Below are 24,751 nucleotides of genomic sequence, written 5' to 3'. Positions count from 1 at the left end.
CATAATTAAACTTAACAATGTTAGAGCAGCTGGTGTTCTCGTGTTTGAATCCAGGTGACATTTAGTAAGTAAGTTCTTTTTTTTTAACACTAGTAAGTCTGTTTAGTCCCAATAGGTGTTGGGAATAAAGGGATAGGTCATTATGTTGGTCACATGACAACCCGGTAGGCCTAGAGTCAGGCAACATGAACTGTCCCACTGGCCGTTAGATACTGGATGCTTTTTATCACTCTTCTCTACATATCGACAGAACAATGGACCTCATTCACCAATCGTAAACAAACAACATTTTGTCACGTGATATCATTGATAAAACAACGAAAAAAACTGTCACGTGACAACCATCATGAATAAAACATTAGATCGTAAATTATATAGAAGAGATAGAGCACCACGAGGCTAAATGCTGTTTGTTTACGATTGGTGAATGAGGTCCATTAGTGAAATACCATAGCTTCAAATTTCCAAACTACGACCTGCGGGTCATCTCTAATCCTAGACGCTGTGCTCTGCAGCTTCCGGAAATGTTTTCTCACTGTGTTTAGTGAGAGATAATGAATATTAGGAAACAGAAAGAAAGGAAAAAAAAATTAGGCCAGAAATGTTATATGTCCAAAGAATCATTCCCACATGTCCAGTTACGATGCCCAGCTGAATCCCTGAACCCTGGGCCAAATCTGTTGCTCCAAATTTGACCTGGGCTATTTTTCCGGAGACAACTTACTTTGTTCTCAGACATGTCAACATAACTTTACTCAAGAGTTATCTTCTCCCCCCCCCCCCCAGTTTCCTTGAAAACATTCTTCTACCCTTAGAGTTACACACTTGGGTTTCCCACAAAAACAAATGTTCAAACCCCATCCCCTCCTTCCAACTCAAAATGACATCAGCAGCTGCCTATCCTTTCCCCATCCCACCATAGACAGATCTTTGAGCTTCCAATCATTGGCCGTCTTTTAATCTTTAGAACGTAATATTGATACAGAAGATCCCTAAATGCGCAGACACTAACCCTTTGCCAGATGAAACAATCGGTGGTTCTAAAATTTGAACTATTTACAAACTTGAGTTCACACTTTTAAATAAGTTCATACACTAGACTACCTTTTAGGCAGCTCAAATTTTTATTTCGCGTTTCATACACTTTAGCTACTAAAACATTAAAGTCTATTTTGATCCACCCTTTTGGTAGATTTATCACTTGTGATACTTTGAGAACCGTTTGACTAGATGGGGAAGTACAGATCAGTGGCTACAAACTCGGTCAGTCGAGAGGAAATACTTTCAACTTTCGCGTCCTGCAAGTCAATTAGTTAGCGTCTTTACCGCAAGGACGAAAGAAGTCCCAAACGAAACATTCAAGGGACGTAAGTGGTTGTCCTCGTCGCGTTAGCAATTATCTTTCCCTGTATTTATTGTTCTCTTGTGTAATTAAAAAAGAAAAAAAAAATCACGGGTGATATTTGGAAGTCGCTCAGAACAAGAACAAAAATTGTGCAGCGTCATTGCATTGATTGTCGTAAAACATGAACCACTTTCCGACCTATTCTGAAGACAACATAAACATCCACCAGGACCTTGCTGCTTAAACATTTTAGGGAGGACTTCTGGATTAACGGAGTAGCGCTCCAGCGCCCTGAGCTGCAAAAGGTCTTGCATTGCTCAGGAAAGATTTCAAATTCCCGCTATCCTGGACCCATAGGTCAAGGCATTACGTAAGTAATCTGCCCTTGTTTAAGTCTAGTTTTGAAAGTAATTTTTTTTTTTGGCTATAGGAGAACACATTGAAAAAATATTTTTGAAAGAGAAATTGGGAACTTGCAACGTAGAAATGGTTAAGCTAGAAACTTGGGACAGACAGACTTCATGATTTGAATGCATTCTTAATATTTCTAGCTACACGTAAGTTGGATTCATCGTTTTAAGATATTAAAAGAATTAACAAATAATGTATTTCTCTTCTCAAAATGATACTTTAACATACATTAAATGTTTTTTTTTCAGATTTTATAATAAAATTATTCATTTGGTTTTGTTATTCTAAAAAAAAATCTCTTTAATAATTGAAAAAATCAAAATCATTATATATGTATAATTCTTTTAAAAAAAAATTTCTAAAATTGTTCACCTGCTATAGAATAGGCCCCTAATTATTGTTTAAAAATATCGTTTACATCTTTGTTTTTTGTTTTTAAAAATTACATTTTCAGTATGAACTGTATACTAAAGTGAATAAGGAGTTCTTCTTTAAATGGAATTATACGTAATTTGCGTACACAATTTATTTTAGATAAAAAGAAACAAATTTAGAAATCTGGAGACTAGATATTATTGTATAATGATTTTATTTATCTCTTGCTTTACATGATAAATCGTGTCATCCTGCGGCTGACGGAGACGACCAACTTTTATTTATCTTCTTATCTTATATAATTATTGTTCTTCCGAGGTGGATAAGATTTTCCATCAAAATGGATTTTTATTTTATTTTATTACACAAACAAGTTCAGTGGCGTACGGCAAAAGGAGATATGAGAGGGAGGTGTACAAACAATACTTTTCTATTGTTTTAAAAGTCATCTCAAATTTGAACTTATTTACTTTTTTTTGCATTTTTTCCTAAAGTTTTGGGTAGGTTTCCAGACGATGCGCATTTTTTTTTTTTTTTTGTAAGATTAGAAAAGATTAGATACGATACTTTCATTGGTCCAAACCAGATATGGGCAAACTTTTTTAGGAGCGTACAAAATTTTAAATAGAATATTTTTAGCGGGACAGAATTTTAAAAAAAACTAAATTCAGAAAATTATTTTTTTAGATTTAATAAGTTTGGTTCAAATTCCGACGTAGATTTTCTTAAGAGTGAACTAAAATCTTCATCCTTCAAAACTTTTTATTGACAGTTTCTTAAAAATGTAATATTTGAAGTTTTCCATTTTCCTGCCATTATAAGATCTATACGAAGATGTAAACAATTCACAGATTCTGTGAACATGCGACATTAAATTTGGTAAACTGAATTTCGTTCAGACCCTTGAAATCTTGACATCCAATTCAAATTATTTGAAACTTAAACGTTTTCATTATAATTCCTAAGCCTTTCTTCCTAACCATCAGTCAGTGAATTAACCTCGTGAAATGTGAGAAGTTGTTTTGAACTGACTGGCAATGAGAACACGTTTGTTGTTTGAAACATTTTAAGGTAACTCCAAATATTATCAATACATTTGGATGTATTTTCCCTTGCCCGGTCGGTCTTAGGTATAGACAAATGAGGCAGATGCTCAGGGCCTCAAATAACACACGACTAAAAACTAACAATGTAAAAAAAATACTTTAAAAAACAAAGCATATATTAAGTGTATCAATTAGTTTGGATGTAGTCATGTAATTAAATGTGTAAGAGATCCAGACTAGCAATAATATAGCTGTGTAATTAGAAAAAAAATTACCAATTGTTTTTGTTTAGCGCAGTCTTATGCTTCTATCTTTCTCAATACGGCTATGAGCCTATCACTTGTCTGGACCAGTTGGAAAAGGGGAGAAAGAGAGGGTATCTGTGTGATCGCTTTTTAAATGTAATTTTTTTAATAAACAAAAAGGGCGCGACCTGAATTCGAACTAGTGGGCTAAAGCCTTCTCTGGTTTCTCAAGCCAACGCTGTAAAATTATACACCCATCTATTGTTTCTATTTCATGTTTGAGTTCACTAAACCCAAGACGACAGCCTTATATAAGGGGGACTATCTCACCTTATACCACCACATGAGTCAAATACTATTTCTTTCCTTTGTTTGAAATACCAAACAAAGTAATTTATAACCAATAGTGAATTAATTAATTGGTTAGTTTATTTTTAAATTGATTCTTGTGTTGTCAGGTAAAAGAAATAACTGTACAAAATTCCAGCTTGATTTGAGATTGGTTGTCAGAAAAATAACGTGTATAAGCTTTTGGCCAGACAGACACACCGAGAGGCACATAGACAGACACACAGAGAGACACATAGACAGACACACCGAGAGGCACATAGACAGACACACAGAGAGACACATAGACAGACGCACAGAGAGACACATAGACAGACACACAGAGAGACACATAGACAGACACATAGAGAGACACATAGACAGACGCACAGAGAGACACATAGACAGACACACAGAGAGACACATAGACAGACGCACAGAGAGACACATAGACAGACACACAGAGAGACACATAGACAGACACACAGAGAGACACATAGACAGACGCACAGAGAGACACATAGACAGACGCACAGAGAGACACATAGACAGACGCACAGAGAGACACATAGAAAGACACACAGAGAGACACATAGACACACATACAGAGTGAGTGATAAAAGCTTAGAAAAAAATAACATTGTTTATTACAGTAATAGGCCAAAAATAAAAACCTGCATTCCTGCAAAATAAATATAAAGTAATTACATTTATTTTGTCTGCTCTATTGAAGATTAAGCGAAAGAGTTTAAAAAGTGCATTACAAATCTTAAGTTTCTTTTTTTTTTTTTACTACACCTATCCCATGTTGTTAGTTAGAGTTAAACATTATCACAGGTAGAAACTGTTTCATCGAAACATTGAGTCCATAAAAGGGCCTTAGACTGATTATGGGCTGAAGCGCGTGCTTAAGTCCACCTTACTACGCCACAGTGTCCTTCACCCTTGGCTTTGTCTTCTTCCCCTTCCCCCCATCCCCTGTAGACATGTCATCTGGATCCATGCGCCTAAAATTTTGTATTCGTCATTAAAAAAAAAAAAGCGCGTGGCCACTAATGAGTTTGTGTTTGTCCAGACCGCGGTACCATTTCACGGGTGACGGATGACAAAGTGCAGATTTGAAACCCCTACCTCCCCCCCCCACCCCTGTAAATACACGGGGTACAAAGCCAACGGTTAAAATAGAGAGAGGGAGAAAGAATAAGAAAGAGAGAGATGAGAGAGAGAGAGATGAGAGAGAGAGGCACACTCCTATCACACCGACTGTTTGCAGAGGTCGGCATGAGCCATTATTTGGGTGCAATCGTACATGTTCTTCTTATGTGTTCAGGGTCGGGGGTGTAAGGGAAGGAGTGGAACCAGTGCATTCTGATAGAGCGCGATGATGTAAAACAGACTGTTTGAGCTTGTCAAGTAATAGAGTGCAGACCTTTGTACTTTGACCTGCATCCCGTAGTACTCGCTGACGCAATCTTAACAACTAGCTTTCACTTTCCTTTCACAATCATTGTAATTGAAAATCCAGATTCGAACCCATGACCCAAGGTTCGGAAGCGAAGTGTTTAGCCACTCAGCCACCGCGCTCCCACAGGGAAGGGAGGTGGGGTAGTAGCTCAATTTAATTGCAGCTCCCAAACTAAAACTCAAAGCCGGGAAGTTGATATGTAATTACATTTTCTTGCCATTGAATCTTCTGAGCGCACTCATCCGTTGCAGCATCGCGGCGTTTCATTCTGGAAAGTAAACTCTGATGGTCATTGTGCTGGTTACTCAATAGTTTTATAAACAGTCAACCAAACACATTCAATAATGATATAAAAAAAAAACACAAAGTTAGGCCAATGGGCCTTGAATAGATTTTTCTGGTTATTCTTATAAAATAGATCAGTGAAGCGGTTGAAGAGCTGCAATCGAGGGAGACAATTACAAAAGCTGTTCCTATGATGAAGCTGACTAGAAAATAAGCTGTTGCGAAAACTTGTTATTGGACGTTTTTCTTAAGTTTTATTTCTAATGATTTTTTGGGAATCGATTACTAGCGAGGATTTATCACTTCAAATTGTTGATTCTAAACATGTCAATGACGCTTGATAAAAAAAAATCATCATTGCCAATTAAAACAAAAATACAAAAATAAACGTGAGTTTCGTCTACAATCAAAAGAACTTAGAAATTCGATTCTACCTTGATGAAATGTATATAACATTTTTCGTATACTTTTTACAAAACTTAAATTAACTCTGTCTGTATGTCTGTCTGGTGAAAAGTGTGTACACGCTATGTCTCCCACACCGATTCTCGGATCAAGGTGAAGCTTTGCACAATTATTCATTGGCATAGACAAGACAAAAGTAACCAATTAGTCAATTAATTATTTTGTTTGATACCAACAAGGGAAAATAATCCTTCAGTATTCACATATATGGTAAGACGTTTTTTTCTTAATCACGCATTCTCCAATCTGATTGTTACTTTAAACAATTATTTATGGTACCTAACAAATCATGGATCAAATTTTTTAAATGCTCAATTAGTCAATTAATTTTGGGTAATTAATTATTTTGTTTGATATCGAATACGGGAAATAACTTGTACATTATTGATAGCTATAGTTTTAAGGGCGGAGTTCTTCCCATTTATATAAATTTGTTTTTAATGATTTTTTATATTTCGCTGATTCAATTTTCAAGATAATCAACGTTTCCTGTATTCCGTAAACCAGTTACTCTAAATAGCTTGCTACTTGCAGCTGTTAGCCTTAGATGAAAATTTCATGTTTCTAATGAAACCTGAAAAGTATGAAACCATTTCATTGAATAGGTTTTGCCAACTTACAAAAACAGTAGATCTATGAAACCGAGACCAATCGTTATAGAAGGCCTCTACATTGACCTGCAACGTCAGAACCTGTGGGTAGTTGTGACCAATAGCTCGTTGCCACGTCACTATCTCTGACAAAGCTGAAATTTAGCAAAATTATTTCTTTTACATGCCAACGCAAGAATCAATAAAAACAATTATTATATAATACAGACGTTACTTTTAAAAAAAAAAGAAGATGATAACTATTGGCAATTAGTTATTTTGTGAAATCTCTCGAACAAAGAGAAAGAAATTTTACTTGACTGATAAGGTGGTATAAGTTGAATTAGTCCCCTTCTTTCTCCCCACCCCCTTCCACCTTTCCCATTTCTAGTTGGTCCAGACAAGTGATAGGATCATAGCGTATTGAAAAAAGCTAAAAGCAGAAAATTGCTCTAAATAAAAACAATTGGTAACAATATTTCTAATTGCAAATATTTATAATTGATAGTCTAGATCTATTATAAATTTAATTACATGACTGATCAAAACAAATTGATACAAATACACTTAACTCTTTCTCTCCGTTATTATTTTTCAACATGGCCACATTTTTCTCATTACTATCTCACTATCCTGTTATGGTTAAGCTTCAAAAGCTTTGTTGTTGTTGTATTTGGTAAAGAATTAAAGGGAAATGCATGCTCTTTTTATATAACACAAAATGAAGTTTATAAAATTAAACATAAATTTAATTTAATTGGGTCAAATCAACGATGATATCGTCGATTAGGAGAGAAAGAGTTAATAAAAACTTTTTTTATAGCTTTTTTTTTTAAGTTCAACTGCAAAATCTAATTCAACTTACCATTAAAAAAGTAATTCTTTAGTCACGTGATTAACAGTAGCCTTGAATGACGTCAATCAATGTTTATAAGGAAGCTGATGAGCTGTCCTGTACTTGCGACGTGATCCCTGAATTAATGTATGGGAGACTCGGCTTACTGGATAGGGAAACAAACTAGGAACTAGACGGAGCCATTATATGCTCTACAAACAGTGTGGAGACTTTTGAAGAATTTTGTAGGATGTTTCTCATAACAAGCTAAATACATGTTTAAAAGAGGGCAGGCGTACTTTACCTCAAATAGTTTTTTGGGGGGTTTTCTCCAAAGAAAAGGCCACCTTAACCTGTTTAGTAGGTGTCTATCTTCTTTTTTTAAAAAAACTTTGATCCCTTCTAATCCAAGCCACGTTTGCTGAAATGCTTAGACCTCTTCAAGTCTATCTCTAATCTTTCGTTTGAATCCTTTTGAAGGCCAAACTTTTACTCGTTATTTGTTACTCCATGTCATGTTCTTGTTTTCTTCTCAAGGCGAACCGAAATTTGAATGTGAGCTTTAATTTACATGTTTTTTTGTGTTTTTTTTTTTTTTTGTTTCTGTTTTTATTCTTTGTAGAATTCTGTAGTTAAAAAAAATTATACCTGGACAAAAAATGTTTGAAAAAACAGATACTACTTGTTGCTTAAAATTTTTAGCGGTCACCGAAAGGAGAAAAGACGCTGTTAGTTAATTTGTGGTCAGTCTGTCCGTCCGTCCGTCCCGTTTAGGTCTCGTAAACTAGAAAAGTGAAAATCCGACATCATGATATTTTAGACTATTCAAAGTTCTAATGCAAAGGCTCCTTTTTTCTTTTCTATAAGCGAAAAAATACTTTTTAAAATCAGCTTTTCAAGCAGTTTTTTCATTAAAATACACCATTTTTACAACTATTCACTATTAATAGTGACAAACACGGGAGGCTATTTAGTAAGGGAGATGACCATTTAATATAATTTTAATACATTTATGAAAGAGGTTTTAATTTTTTGTCAAAAAATAATTTTTTACAAACGTATTGCTAAGTTAAGTAAGTTCTGTCATACTAACTATTACATTTACAAAATAATAATTACTTTTTTTAAGAGAAAAAATCTATTTAATATACATATAAGTGGAACATAATTTAAAACAACAATTAATAAGTACTGTTTCATATTATTGCATGGATTGCAGGGGCATAGGCAGAGGCACATAACATTGAACGAAACGAAAAAAAAATAAAAAATTTACGAAAATGTTTTTTTCTTGAGGATTTGAATAAGAGATTGACCCTTTACAAAACAATTAGATATTCATTATAAGACATCAGTTAGGCCAGGTTCACATCTAACTCGAACATTAACCTATCCTTTGGTTTGCTGGACCGCTGGGGCACCACACAAGATCTGTCAACCTTCTTTCTCCATTCTTCTCTGTCATTTGTCTTTGATAGAATTTCATTCTGATGTTCTTTCTGAAAATATTAAAACCTACCTTTTAGCTGCCTGGGTGGACCACTTCAGAAGCCGATTTAAAGTTTATCTTATCTTATATAACACAGACGTTACTTCAAAAAAGAAGATGATTACGTCCTACGCGTAATGCATTTAGTCATGCATATTAACCAATGACTTAATTTCTGCCAAGTCACTGGTTTTTTTGGCTAGCTCAGGCAAACCATTCCATGCTCTAATAGCACTGCGGAGCATTTGTACAAATTTTTCCTAGCATATGGAACGAGGATTGTGCCTTTATCTTTGTGTCTTTCTGAGTATTTTATTAGATTTTGTTTTTGTATTTGAAGATTATGATTCAGAATTGTATGTATAATTGCTACTTTACTTTTGAGTCTTCTGTCCTGAAGGCTTTCTAAATTTAGTGATTTTACTAAAGGGGTTACTCTAGTAAAATGTTAATATATTCGTTGTTATGATTCGCACTGCTCTTTTTCCACACAAACTGTCTTTATAAATTTTTTACGGAAATGTTTTTTTCTTGAGGCTTTGAACATGAGATTGACCCTTTACAAAACAATTAGATCAACTAGATATTCATTATATGTCATCAGTTAGGCCAGGTTTACATCTAACTTCACCTTCCCTTTCACCTATCCCTTGGTCTGCTGGGCATTTGGGGTACCACACATGACCGGCCAACTTTCTTTCTTCATTTTTCTCTTTCATTTTCCTTTGAGAGAATTTATTTCTGATATTCTTTCTGAAAATATTGAAACCTGCCTTTTTACCTGCCTGGGTGGACCACTTCGGGGGCCGATTTAGAGTTTGTGTTTCCACACAAGCTGTCTTTGTAACCTTGTTTGTTTGTTTTTTCTCATAAGACCTTTTCCGTTATTAAGTATTAAAAGCCTGTTGTTGTTTTTTTTTCATATCCAAGTATTTAATTATTTTTTATCTCGTACCTAAGTACTTCAAACGTGTTGTTCTTTCAAAGTAACTCGTTACATCCTGCATGACAGGATTATTTAAAATAAAATTCTTTCACCTGACTACCGTAATATTATCTCACAAAATTTAAATGAAATGATCTCCTATTATCACTAGATGTGAGGGACCATAAACAACAGCAATGAACACTTCATACGTAAAAAAAACATTAGCAAATACCCTTCTCTCGCCTCAAGAGTTATCGATTAGCTTTTATTCTGAATAAACTTGTTTGTTCTGGTTGAAAGATAAATAAATAAATGATTGTCCTTATATTCGAATATTAAGGAAGATTGCAAAATTTTTCTAAATTAGTATTATCACCGAAATGGAGTCCATTTGTCAGTTTAGTTAGATTAGTTTAATTACAGTAATCAAATGAACCATTATTATTCATTCATATTACTATAAATTTTTATTGTATGAATTACACATTTTAGAAATATCTAAATCGACCTATTAAAAAATGTTTAGAGTTTTAGAGTTCTAGCTGAGAAATACTTTTGTTTTCTTATCTAGAAAGAGATCTTTATACATGTATTTAGAAATATAGTCTTGATAAAGTATTGTGTCAATCGATCTGAACTTCCTTGTTCACTCCCATTTCAAAATACACACACATGCACACACACATTTACTAAATGTTTATGCTTTCTAGGCATGAGAAATAGAGAGAAGAGAGAGAAAGAAAGAGAAAGAGAGAGAGAAAAGAGAGAGAAAGAGAAATAGAGAGAGAGAGAGAAGAGAGAGAAAGAAAAATAGAGAAAAGAGAGGGGAAAAATTGAGAGAGAAAGAGACATAGAGAGAGAAGAAAGAGAAATAGAGAGAAAAAGAGAGAAAGAGAAATAGAGAGAGAAAAGAAAGAGAAATACTGAGAGAAGAGAAAGAAAGAGAAATAGAGAGAGAAAGAGAAATGGAGAGAGAAAGAGAAATGGAGAGAGAAGAGAGAGAAAGAAAAATAGAGAGAAAAGAGAGGGGAAGAAAAATTGAGAGAGAAAGAGAAATAGAGAGAGAAGAAAGGGTAATATAGAGAGAGAAAAGAGAGAAAGAGAAATACTGAGAGAAGAGAGAGAAAGAGAAATAGAGAGAGAGAAGAGAGAAATGGAGAGAGAAGAGAGAGAGAAAGAGAAATTGAGAAAGAGAAGAGAGAAAGAGAAATAGAGAGAGAAGAGAGAGAAAGTGAAATAGAGGGAGAAAGAGAAATAAATAGAGAAAAGAGAGGGGAAGGAAAAATAGAGATAGGAAAGAAGGGAGAAGACATAGAAATGGATAAAGAAATAGTGAGGTAAGGAGATTATGAGAGAGAGAGAAAGAGAGAACACAACTCCCATTATTCAACACAACTCCACAGATAGGTCAGTAACTCCACACCTTTTATCTTCACAGTTTAGAACATGAGATGAGCTTCCTTCGTTGTTCCCCCCCCCTCCCTCTCAATGTCACACCCAATGCTAAGTTGATTCAATGATGTTTGCCCTGGCTCAGTCATCCCCCCCCTGTCACTTCAAACCCTCCCAACACCCCCCAGCCATACACCTTGATACACCATGGAGCCCATTTCGCAGCGCCTCCATAACTATGCCATTCGTCAGGGGCCAATTTAACATTAGGACAACAGTGTCTACTGTCAAACGGCTCGCTCCGTTCTATCAACACATCTGTCAAGTATTCAGGCGGGAGACCCAAGTGTCACTGTTAGGGTGAGACTTATTGCTCTGCTCAGGACTCGGTGACCTGCACTTCAGGGTCGTTCTCGCTTCAATTTTGGGCGAGGTTTCAACTTGTAGAGAGCCAATAGTGACATGATTATATCTTTGATGATACTATCAATACTATCTATGTATACATTCACGTATCTCTATGTATCTATTTCGGAGGAAACTTAACAAGAGATGTATATCATATGGCAGTCGATTTGTGGGCTGGATGGTATGGTAATGCCTGGGCCGATTATCACATCCAGTCCATCCCTGCTACCAATCAATCAATCAATCAATTAGTCAATCAATCAAACCATCAAAACATCAATCTATCTATCTATCTATCTATCTATCTATCTATCTATCTTTCTATCTATCTATCTAGATCTATCTATCTAATTTATCTATCTAACTCTTAATTTCGTTTCAATAGAATGATACAGAATGAAGTCATAATGGGGGGGAGGGGGGGTCGTCACTAAATATACTGCCAACTCGACTGAAGTAGTCCTGTCAAAGCTCTCCTCTGTAAAGCAACTGAAATACTCCCTAGTACTTCAACAATGAACTCCTTCATAAAGCAGCTAGATTAAAACAGTTCGCACAGCACAGAGGCCTCTTTATGACATAATAACTGATGGGGGGGGGGTTCACACAAAAAGTTCATCACAATAATTTGTAAGATACCATTTACGTTTCAAAAGAAATATATTGCAGTAAGTGAGAAAAAGAAGAGAAAGAGATATGAACAAATGTGCTGGCGATTGAATGAAACGTAAAGAAAAACGTAAAAGAAAAATGGAAGGTTGGGAAAAGATTTTGAAAGAGACAAAGTCAAAGAAGTCACGAGGAAAAGTTATTGCTGCCAACTTAGAAATGAAAATAAATGTGATCGAAGTGAAAGAGGTTAAAAAATTTGATTCTACAATGAAAAAAAAAGGGGGCAATCTATTACGATACTTCCGTTTTCTGTACACCGGATACACCACAAAACTTGTATGGGGGGGGGGGATTAGTCTCCATGTAAGAAAGTCTTTAGTATTACATCTAAAAAGTTCCATGTTTAAGTTGGTCAATACTTTGTTTGGTGGGATCTAATAATTTTTCGGTGATGAAATGTACATTTTTAGCTTGTGTTTCCTCATACTACTGGAATTGGGATTTACTGACACGAATTATAACATAAAATAATGGCTGCCTGGGCATGTGGTTTTGCTCTGGACTGTCGTCTCGATGGTCTGGGGCTCAAACCCTGCCATCCTTCTTGAGGTTTGGGTTAGGATGTCATAATATTCAAACCTAAATCATAGGCGGCCTTTACAGTGCGCGGGGCCCCGGGAGAGTGTAATATCAGCGCCATGAATGTTCTGTAAGATGAACAGAAGAACAAAAGTTCCCATTATCGTGGTCCTCACTAGGACGCGGAACATAGGGCGATTTCCCCACTAGCCACCCCTAAGGTCGCACCTTCCTAAAATAACATCCGAAACATGTAAAACAAACAATTTGAATTAACTTTAGAGTTCCCAATACCTGTCCACGTCTTGTTGGGTTGAGAATGAAATTATTTTTTTTTATAATAATAGCAATAAAAACAAGAAGAGAGTAAAGAATAAACAAATTCGTTGCTCATATTTCCCAGGTGTTTTTTCTGTTCTATTTAGAGCAAGATTGTTTCCACCAAACTGTGAAGTTACTCTCATTGTTTGAGACCACTTCGTAAAGTTCATCTTGTTTGCAAACATGCAAAAAACAGAAACACAATTCCAGTCAACGCCTGCACTTTGAAATGTACCCCCGTCACATATTGATTTAACGCATACTTCCAGTAAACGGTTAATTCAACCCAGCGATAGATCCCGGACAAAATGTGTTATTAGACATAGCAAGCCGATGATTCTCGGGGGAATAACAAAGGGCGCTAACCAGGGCCCGGCCTGTTTGTCTCCCATTATCTCAACAGTTAGTAATCACATTGACATTTTCATGGTTTGTCGCTTTATATAAACGTTGATTTTCTTCACAAATTACATATTTGATTTGATTATGCCCACAAGAGCTGTTTTTGAAACGCCAAACTAGGTTCAGAATAAGGTCTAACAATGGCTAAGAAATTCTCTTTATTTCATTGCATCCAATATAACGGAACAACACAGATTCCTTGACTTTCAAAACTGTGGTCGAGTATTTGTACATCTGGGGATGTGTCAACAAGTTGCAACCCCCATTCCCTGCTAATTTCAGATCAGTCAAGATTTGCTCTTTCGCGTATCTCCCTCTCTCTCGTTCTGCTCTCGCGAAATAAAAAAAAAAGGTACACAGTTGCGTCCCTTGTCCCCTTTCTCTCATTACACAGTTGCGTCCCTTTTGTCCTGAGTGTAATGTTGAAATTCGAACAAGGTAATCGGAGGAAGGTTATGTGGCGGGAGAGAAGCAGAGCAGCAGACGACAGTGATCAGCCCAAAAAGTAAAGATTTGTCGTTTATCTTGAAACAATAGAACGGCCTGTCCATGTCATGTGTCTGGATGCTAATCTCCGTGTTACTGGATTAGACGCCTGGAAAGATGCTGGCAGGAGTGGACGCGTTCGGTTCTAGATTAGTGTAGTGTTCTCTGGGAGTACCCTATCAACTGGAGCTAACTCAGAGGTTCGTTTAAAATTAACACGTTTCAAACTGTGATTCTACATACACACAATAGTCGAATTTATTGGCATTATTGTATTCATTTGGATTATAATCGATATTTTTTTTTCATTTTTGTGCTAAAACTTTGACAGAATTATATTTTTATCTAGTAAGGGAAGTGAATAAATCGAAATTAGGGCATAACTAATGAAGATCTTTTTTCTATAGGTACCGATATTGCCGAATTCTGTATTAGATTTGTATTGTCCAAACTATTAAGAGGAGGAGAGAAGGCGGAATGATTACAAGTTACCATTAAATACGCTAATGACTATTTGTTTTTGAAATATTAGATACACAAATTTTAAATGTTCATCAGTTGAAAACAAATATTTAAACAAAATATTTGTGATTTAATAATAGCACATTTCATATGCCATACCCTTACATGAATACATAGAATTGGCTCTTTTGTTTTCTAGTACCATAAGAATATGGAATGGCTTGGGAAATCAATAAGTGTCCAACATGATGGACTAGATTGAAGACTTTGTAAAATAATTTACATTGCTGCTCCAAATTCCTTCTACTTCGTTCTCATTGTACAGGTTGGAAGGTTCAGATCAGTAATCCTATATCTGAGATGAACCGCGCAGTAGTTTCCAGATCAGGCAGTTCTCCATATAGTTTTTCTCCTATAAAAGGGTTATGTGGCCAGGGTCTTGTTAAGGCCTTTAGATAGAGTATGCAGCTTTGAAGGACATAGTCTGATATTAAAAATAAATAAAAGTAACTAGAAAAACATTTTTAAAATGCTTTAAAAAAAACAAAGCTTATATTAAGTCTAATTGTATCAATTAGTTTTGGATCAGTCATGTAATTATGTATACAGACATATAAATCAGTGCGATTAGAAATATTTTTACCAATTGTTTCTATTTAGCCCTCTCAGGGGAGGGAAGAAGGGGGGTGAAGGTTTACATGATCGTTTTTTCGTTTTTTCAATGTGTAAAAAAAATGTTCACTCAGGGCTCGAGTCCGCAATGGGACTAGTTCAACTTATACCACCACGTCTGTCAAGTACGATTTCTTTCTCTTGTTCAAAATACCAAACAAAATAATTAACTACCAATAGTTAATTAACTAATTAGTTAATTTTCATTACTGTTTGTTTTTTTTTAAGTTGTCAGGTGAAATAAATAATTGTATACAATTTCAGCTTAATCCTAGATTGGGTTTGGGAGAAATAACGTGTACAAACATTTGACCATACCGACAGATAGATTTAGCATCTAAGCTGGTTTTTAAAGCGTTTCCGTGGTGCAGCTCTGTTTTGTCGACCACCTTTCTGCTCACCACAAAAAAAGACTGCTTTTGGCATACGTCCCCCCCCCCCCCTTTTACGGGATACGTGCACTGCCCAGCGTAACTGTCGGACCATAATAAAAGTATAATTTTGTAAAAATTTCATTTATATGAATCTTTAGGGACGTATATGAATGTCAAAATTTCAAAGTACGTTCAAAATTATTGATATGGAACCTTTGTTTATTGAATGACGGTTATGGCAACATTATTCATTCAAATACTACCGTTTTTTTTTCGCATTTTTAACCCGCGAGTTTTTACAAACGAATTGCAGCAGTACGAGGTTTACGAAATTTATTTTGCTCATAATTATAGTATATGGTTGGGTCTTAATACCTCCTCTAATTTGATGTGTGGTTGTGAAACATATATTGGAAAGCTTTATGAAAATCTCATAATAAACCTCTAGCAAACAAATAGTACCGATGTGGCAGAGAATCTTTAATATACCAGTAACCAACTGTGACAAGTAAGTAAGCAACTAAACTAATTTTCCAATACCGGTAATGTGGAGACGACTACAATGCATGCGATACATCTGCAATCCATCGCCAGTCTCACTTAAGTCACTGTCCTCGCTATAGTTACTGAAGTTATCTAAACTTTTATCATATTCACTGTCTTTTTCCAATAAGCGCGAAGCATGTTGGCAGCGGCAGTTGGGTCATAATTTGACCCTTCACACCATCCTCTTCAGGGACGGACTGGCTATATCGGCGATCGGGCAAATACCCGGTGGGCCGATATCCGATTGGTCTGGTAGGGCCGCCGATAGGGCCGCATGAATGGCAGTAAATTGTTTTAAGATTTTATAATATTCTCTTTAAACGCAAGATTTTGAGCATCGTTATTGAAAGAAAAAATCTTTACACTTTAAAACCTAATACTAATCTAAAGCATTGTCGTAAATACCATTCATCCGTATATAATGCTCCTAGTAGACGTCAATTCCTTATACACAACAAACTGTGACTAAACGACAAACATAAACTTAAGGCCATTATTTATTATAGAGATCGACGTTAATGTGAATATATTCGGAGGAATTTATAAAGAGACCAATAACGTTTTAAGTCCTATAGATGATATACGAAGTCCTTCACAAGTGATAATTATTATCTTGAACAGTGTAGAAATTGAAATCCAAATGCAAAAGAATCGAAAAAGAAGGAGCAGAAAATAAGTCAGATAAAAAGCAACTATTGCAAGTATCCTGTGCAAAAAAAAATGTAGCATTAGTATTTTCTCGCAAGCACTAGAGATTCACCAACGTTATTATGACAGTATTTATGAATGAACAGACTCAACGCCTAAAGAAACACTAATACCAAGACTACAAAGATAGAGACTTAGGTAGAAATACATAGAGGGTTTGCTAAAATATGAAATAATCTTGACAGCATTTCTTTTACTGAACGTAAGGATAACAAGGTTACAAAAGACAGTTTGTGTGGAAACACAAACTCAAAATCGGCCCCCTAAGTGGTCCACCCAGGCAGAAAAAGCATCCGAATGAAATTATATCAAAGACAAAATGAGAGATAAGAATGGAGAAAGAAGGTTAACAGATCTTGTGTAGTGCCCCAACGGTCCAGCAGATCAAAGGATAGGTGAAAGTGAATGTAAAGTTAGATGAGAACCTGGCCTAACTAGTTCCCCTTTCAGACCTTGTGGTCTATAGGGCAGATGATATAAAGTTTATCTGTTTTTGTGGCCTACGGTTAACGAGGGTGTCATGTAGTTTACTTTTCCCCAGCTAATGTCAGGTGGCCATTAGAGCTTGGTGGACACAGGGGCGCCCGAAAGATCCCGAAATTAAAACTCCCAGAATTCCCGGTTCGCAAGCCTATCACTTTATCACTCAGCCACCTTGCCTCTAATATAAATCTCTACATGAAATGGAATATAACTATGACCTTATTCAAAGTAATTTGCTAACAGATCGACAATGTTTTAATAAGAAATTGTTCCCCCCCCCATATCTCAGTCTTTTGTTACCCCCCCCCCACCCAGAAAGTTAGATGAAGTTGTTACTGCCTTCCTTCATATAGAATCATATATGACGTAGTCAACCATTACAATAATTACGTTTAAGATCAGAGATTGCAGGGGAAATAAAATGCAAACAAAAAATAAATAAATTTAAATGCATTTTTCAAAAGACCACACCTCCTTTACCCAACTTATAGAGCGATTGTTCTCTTTATAACTAATGAACGTTAGATTTATAAGAGACAACGAAACAGTGTTAAATCAAGTCCACTTGTTTGACGATAATTTATTAGCGGCCCCCGAAAGGGGAAAAGACGCTATTAGTTTTGTGCGAAATGTCTGTCCGTCTGTCAGTCTGTCCGTCCGTCCCGTTTAGATCTCGTAAACTAGAAAAGATATTGAAAATCGTACATCACAATATTTTAGACCATTCAAAGTTCTGATGCAACGGCTACTTTTTTTTTTTCTGAAAGCGAAAAATCAAATTTTTTAAATCAGTTATGCAAGTATTTTTTAAAGAGAAAAAGCTAATTAGTATGCATTATAAGTTGGACCTAATTTAAAACAAAAGGTAATCTTATAAGTATCATTTTCCTGAAAATATTTTTAAATTAGCACACGTAGATTCAAATAAGAGAAAGATCCTTTTAAAAAAAAATAGGTCAATTATAAGACATCAGTTAGACCAGGAGAGGCGCGGTGGCTGAGCGGCAAAGCGCTTGGCTTCCGAACCGAGGTCCCGGGTTCGAATCCTGGTGAAGACTGGGATTTTTAACTTTGGAATCTTTGGGCGCCTCTGAGTCCACTCAGCTCTAATGGGTACCTGACATAAGTTAGGGAAAAGTAAAGGCGGTTGGGTGCTGTGCTGACCACATGACACCCTCGTTAAGTATAAGATCTATATTGACCTGGAAGGCCTTTATTTGTAGCAAAACTTACTACTGGATTGGATTGGATAAATAAAACAAAAGTTTTAAAAAAAGTGGCAATACACTCCGAAGTATATAGGGACATAACACAAAAACATAGGAAGAAAATGATTATTGTTTTAAATAAAAATGCATGTAGAATATCAAATTAAGTAAAGTTAAGTAAAGTTTCCCTTTCAGACCTTGTGGTCTATAGGGCAGATGATGTAAAGGTCATCGGTTAACGAGGGTGTCATGTGGCCAGCACAACGACCAACCGCCTTTACTTTTCCCCAACTAATGACAGGTACCCATTAGAGCTGGGTGGACTCAGAGGCGCCCAAAGATCCCGAAATTACAAATCCCAGTCTTCACCAGGATTCGAACCCGGGACCCTCGGTTCGGAAGCCAAACGCTTTACCGCTCAGCCACCGCGCCTCTTAGAATATCAAATTAGTTCAGAAGAATTTTTTTTATTCTTGGAATTCTTTTTCTTCTCTTCAGATGCACTATTACTAGTTAGGCGGAACTCCTCTTTGGCAGATGATCATGGCGTCTCAATGCTGGAGAACTGCAAAGTCATGCCAGTCTACCGAGACATCTGCATCGGGCTCAAAGAGAACCTGCCAGGCCTGGTTCCGCTGCGAATCAGCCGGGGATTACGTTATCAGGTGGCGATGCCATTCCGCGGAGGATGGTTCCAGCGCCCTCAACGAAACGATCTCGTCCCTAGAGCTGTGCAGTGAAGGCCAACAGGTCAAGGACTGCCCACCCCCAGTCGTCTGCGCTAACGACCCGTACGATGAAGACCTGCATATTGTAAGAATAAGAATAGATTATTTCGTGTCGTTTCTATTTCTTGTTTTGGTAAAAAAAAAATTATAATAAAATAAAAAACATAGTGCATGTCTAGAAAAGTGTTTCCCAATCTTCTGACCTAGGTGTTCCTCTTCTAGAATTTTCGTAGCGCTGATAAAACCTCCCCCCACCCCAAAGAAAAAAAAGGAATTATTTTAATAGCAATCGAATAGTATTTTCTTTAGTAGGCCTACATTCACAAAATAATAATTACTCATTAACAATTAAGTATTCAATTAGTGAGTTTAATTTTTGCATTCTTCAGAGACAAGTCAAATACATTCTAAAAAAAATTGTAAACATAGTTTTTACAATTAAAAAGTGGGCGTGTCGACGGAAGTTGTAACATCCCTATATCCAGTTCATGATCTCTGTAGACATTCGTGTTAACATGTACATGTAACAAGAAAAACATAGAAAAATACTTTATTAAATCATTGGAAAAATACTTTATTAAAAACATAAAACCTCCTTTATCCAACTTAAAGAGCAATTGTTTTGCTCTATATAACTAATGAATGTTAGATTTTAAAAAAAGGAACATTTTCTACCCGCCCCATCCCCATGAACACGTAGGCCTACTTTAATATGTTATTACCTAGCATTTAAAAGAACATTTTATTTAAGTCTCTCAAAAGCGGGTAAGGAACTGCACAAAAAAAATTCTCAGGGTGAAATCCGGCTTTGATTAGATGTGGGATTTTTTTTTTTTAATTAGCATTGTCTTGAGGTTGCCAGATAACTTTATTGTAGAATTAAAATATCAGATATTTGGACATAGTGTTGTGCTTTAATTAAAACTATTGAATTCCATGAGAGTTCGCAGTTTCTCGGCTTCTAAAACATTCTCCAAATAATTTGAGAACACTGTAATCCACCATTAAACATTTATTTACAGAGAAACTTCATGGAGTCTTCTATACTAAGTGTCCCTACTCCTAGCGACTATAAATTTGTATTTCTTGTCTTAATCTTTCTACCCTTTTGGTTGCGATAGTCCTACTCAAATTACTTTCTCAAATCCTATGTGTATCCTAACAATTGATATAACTTTTTATATGTATTTAACAGACTAACGATCTTTCTAATGACCTAATTTTGGCCATTGCCTTGGCCTCGTTTGCTGTGCTGGCCATCATATTGATCATGGCCTCTACCTACAAGTATTGTGCCATTAGAAAGAGGTGAGATTTATACGTTATACAAAGTATCACTAAATTACACATTTTAAAGGATAACTATTATTATTAATGTTTGAAACTATCCTTCTTATGTACTTCCTAAGTGGTCTAAGTGATAGAGCACTTGGCTATGAAGCTGAAAAATCTGGACTCAAAACAGTGGTTTCCATATTTTGATAAGAGTTCGCAGTGCCACATCCGCTAGGATGGCTGCCTAGTTACTGTAGCGGCCTTAGGGGGTGGCAAGTGGGGCAACCGCCCAAGGCCTCGCGTCTCAGGGGGGCCCCGCGATTGGAGATTTATTGTCACCGTCCGCTTCGAAAACCAGATCAGTTCTCATCACCAAGTATTTGTTGAACTTGGGAAACGTGTTATTGCAAGTTTCAGGGTTCTCATTTGTAATTAATAGTTACTTTCCGACTCCAACAGTTTTGGAAGAAATTATTAGTATCTAGTTTGTTGATTTCTTATCATTCAACAGTTTCTGAATCATAATTTACGTTCAAAAACCTTAAAGGCAAAATCTTTCATGCAGAACAATTACAATTCAGTATATAATGCAGTCAAATGGCCAATAGTATAGTTCTTACGTAGGGTACTATAATTGTAACAAAAATAAGAGCCCGAGCGTGATGTGGTATATATAGTCTACCTTTACGGCTTAAGGACCCGCATAAGACACTCGCGCAGGGCCCCGCGCACTGCTAGGCCCGCCTCTGCTAGTTCTGAGGTATGCGCTTTGGACCCGAAGGTGACGGGTTCAAACTCTGCCCTCTGCCGTCCTGCGAAATGTTTGGGCTAGGATGAAATCATCTTCAATTCTGAAGGAACATCCGAAACATGTAAAGCATTAAACAAACAGCGTTAAAAGTAACATACAATTTCTTAGACAAAGGCAGTAGCGTTGCCTTTGTATTAACTGAATATCATGTATGAATATATTCTACCGGCATTAAAGAAAAATAATAAAAAAAATATTTAATAAATATCTATTTAATAACACTTGAGAAACAAAAATAGACTTATTATTATTTTGTCACAGACGACACAGGCGCCCTCTACACCCTCGTCAGCTGCTCATTCGGGACTTTCCTTATCCAGTTCGATATCACAATATGTGGGGAGCTAACTCACATTTCTACGATGTGCTGAACAAAAAGACAAGTTCTCCGGCTTACCCTTCCCCTTTTCAAGATGTAAGTTTTTTTATTTATTTCTATTCTTTTTAACAGCATTTTCTTTGTGTTATTCTGGTTTATTTAAATGAATGTATTGAATCCACTTTTTTAAAAAAAATTTCGGCCCACGTAGGTATAAACCGCTATTGTTTGTATGTATATATAGTCCATCACATCTGGGGCCCATATATCAAATTTAATAGTTAGTTTAGCAGTATCGGTAAAATAGATGTAATATATACACATTTCATCCCCGGTCACTTCATTCCCAATTAAATATTTATTCTTATTCATTGTTTAACTGTGCTGTTAAGGCTTTGACTTTAAACCCGCATTTCATCCAATATATAAATAGGATGTCAAATGCTTTTTAATATTTTTCGACGTGTTATTGATGCGTTTATAGTGTTCCCTTCCACTTTACATTCCTGATGAGAAATAATATATTGTAAATCTGTGTGTGTACCACAGCACTTCTATTGAATGTTGAGGTATGTACTATTATAATATTATCCTGCGCACGACGTAACGATCAAAGGCCAAGGTGTGGTAAAAGAAGTGGAAATCTTTAAAGAGATGAGAACGATTAGAATACTTATGATCATGCCGCTGATAACTCCTGACGACCATCTTTCACATTATTTATTTTTCAATCGCTTCTTTCTTGAAAATATGCGCGTCATTTTTAGCCTTGAAATACAGTTTTATTTGTTCTGATAAAGGCTGACTTCACCCATCCTCAGGATATCATGTCGCCTATATAAGTTTTGCTTTAATTCCTTTGAAACATTATAGCTGTCAATTGTGTTATAGGCAAAGAGAATGACAAACATAGTTCAGCAATATGAATCGATGGATCGTCATCTGTACTTACAATCAATAGCCGATCTATCTTTTTGATGCAGATGAACACAAAAACACTTGTTCGCATTACCTCTACATTTATACATGTTCAATTTTTTTTAGTTTTTAAAATGACATTTAATTTATTCTTATCTAATGTAGTACACTTTTTGTCATGTAAATAAAAATGAATATATTAAATATTGCTTATTTCATGATTTTTACAATCACTATTTGTTAAATAAAATGACTAGATGGTGAAAAAAACAGGATGAAATGACCAGGGGATGAAATGACCAGGGGATGAAATGACCGGGGATGAAATGACCGGGGATGAAGTAACCGGGGATGAAATGACCGGGGATGAAGTGACCGGGGATGAAATGACCGGGAACCGGTAAAATATATGTAGGTCCACAACAATAATCATATCTGTATGTAGTATTCAGCTAAAGGTGAATCTGACATAAAACTTTAAATAAAGAGTTCAATCAGCTTAATGCTCCGCATACATTGTACGCCATATCAGATAGTATGTAAAAAAGATTGTCTTTTTGGGTTGTTGTTTTTCTCCAGAAATGTATCAGTTTTATTTTATGTGTGATTTACTTTTCACCAGGTATATTTTTCAAGACCCTACGAAAATTCCAGAAAGTTCGAGCATCTATTATCCACGCCTGACGATTCACTGGAAGACTTTCCCCTCTCCAAGTTTCGCCACGATCCGACCCCACGCTCCGGAGGCAAGCACAAAACAGACCCTTCCGTTGTGACAGGGAGTTTCGTTTTCCATCAGCCCGGGAGTGCTGGCGTTGTCAGCAGCCATCCCGCGAAGGAATGGTCAGACGGGAAGTCGTATTCCACTAAGAAGGACATCAAGGAAAACAGGGGCGAGGAGAGCTCAGAGTGCTATCACATCTACCGCGGGAACCTCAGCCGGTTTCATCACCAAGACAGCGCTAACTTCCTCGTTCAGCAGAGGCACTACGGGAAGAAAGACCCACAGCAGCTTCCAGACATCAGTGCAGAGTTTCTGCCCTTTCCGCGGTTGTCCTCTATCTCCATTCCCAGCTATGGCTTGCACCAGGGAAAGTCTAGTCGCAATAAGGACAAAGTCTCACGAGACCAGCAGATGAGAGAGGAGAAGACTGAGAGATTACCTAGCAACAGTTTCGACTCTGGTAGCAGCCGAGATTCCTGTGGATCTATTTCGCCCTATGCCACAGGACATCTCGATCACCACAGCCCTAAATCCCATGTCAGGGATAACAGAAAGTCCCGGCGAGGCTCCCCACACAGCAACAGCCCAGACGTCATCAGCGGCCATAATTTTACCAACGCCTTTGTCCGGGTCGGCCTGAATGTCTACAAGGCCCTGCAGACCAGGGGTGACAGCGAGGGGATCATCTCCAGCAGGGACTTTCACGCCAGCGAGCCAAGTCACAAGAAGAGCAGCAAGAAGGGCCGCCACCACACCCACAACAATGCAGAGCTCAGCTACGACAGCTTTAGGAATGAGCATTTGCGCGAGCTGGCCACGAAAGGGGCGGCGTCTAGCAGCACGCTAGAGGCGGGGTTTAGGCATAAGACTCATGAGATTGACACGCCAACACATTCACGATACTGATGTAGATTTCGATTTTAGCTTGAATGAAACCGATCTGGGTTGAAACGCGTTTCCCTCATTTGCCAACATCCATGACACGTCATAACATAAAGATTTATAAGATGGCCTTCAATGTTTTGTTGTCGAAACGAAAAAAAAAAAGATATGTGATGAGCCCCCCCCCCCCCAAAAAAAAACGCTTAACAGAAAAAAAACAACAACAAAAAACAAAGAAGATGATGATGGTCGGTCATTTGGTCATTTGTGTTAGCAAGATATAAAGCAGCTTGTCAATGTTCACTTCTCATCAGCAAAACTTTCAATGTATCTTTCGACAACTAACTTTAAAAAAAAACAATTGTGCACGCCAAGACTTAGCAAGAGATGAATGACAAGTTTCTGAGAACTCATCTAAAATATGTGCCAACGTTACGGCTGATACCGTTACGATGATAGACAAAAATATTTATCAGGATTCAAACGTGTGCTGAAGAAATCTGCACATCTTCTCTCGCCCAACTCTCGTCTGGGGTCATAGGTTACATTCGTTGGCCAGACTGAATTGACATTTTCCACTACCACGAATCATCATGATGTTTAGATACATCAGTCTGACATGATTCAGTGTGATG

At 36.7% G+C, this 24,751-nt stretch overlaps 1 protein-coding gene across 3 annotated transcripts; it reads left to right on the top strand.

Annotated features, from left to right (window-relative positions):
• The first annotated feature begins 1,295 nt into the window (after nucleotides 1–1,295).
• On the top strand, nucleotides 1,296–24,301 carry LOC106068229 (uncharacterized). Of its 3 annotated transcripts, none has more exons than XM_013227533.2 (5): nucleotides 1,296–1,715; nucleotides 18,958–19,272; nucleotides 20,383–20,495; nucleotides 21,535–21,688; nucleotides 23,133–24,301. In XM_013227533.2, the coding sequence occupies exons 2-5, from the start codon at nucleotides 18,997–18,999 to the stop codon at nucleotides 24,138–24,140; spliced, it is 1,551 nt and encodes a 516-aa protein (XP_013082987.2). In that variant the 5' UTR covers nucleotides 1,296–1,715; nucleotides 18,958–18,996; the 3' UTR covers nucleotides 24,141–24,301. The 3 variants fall into 3 exon arrangements, with proteins under 3 accessions (XP_013082987.2, XP_013082986.2, XP_013082985.2); XM_013227532.2 differs by lacking the exon at nucleotides 1,296–1,715 and adding an exon at nucleotides 1,789–1,902; XM_013227531.2 differs by lacking the exon at nucleotides 1,296–1,715 and adding an exon at nucleotides 13,927–14,206.
• The last annotated feature ends 450 nt before the right edge of the window (nucleotides 24,302–24,751 follow it).

This window comes from Biomphalaria glabrata, chromosome 4 (assembly GCF_947242115.1).
Source record: "Biomphalaria glabrata chromosome 4, xgBioGlab47.1, whole genome shotgun sequence".
Lineage (NCBI taxonomy): Eukaryota > Metazoa > Mollusca > Gastropoda > Planorbidae > Biomphalaria > Biomphalaria glabrata.
This window is presented reverse-complemented; position numbering and strand designations above follow the sequence as displayed.

Bases quoted from the DNA above. Each gene is read 5' to 3' on its own strand.
- LOC106068229 (XM_013227533.2), top strand. From the start codon at position 18,997: ATGATCATGGCGTCTCAATGCTGGAGAACTGCAAAGTCATGCCAGTCT. The intron at 19,273-20,382 runs GTAAGAATAAGA...TGTATTTAACAG, and splicing joins ACGATGAAGACCTGCATATT to ACTAACGATCTTTCTAATGA. The intron at 21,689-23,132 runs GTAAGTTTTTTT...ACTTTTCACCAG, and splicing joins ACCCTTCCCCTTTTCAAGAT to GTATATTTTTCAAGACCCTA.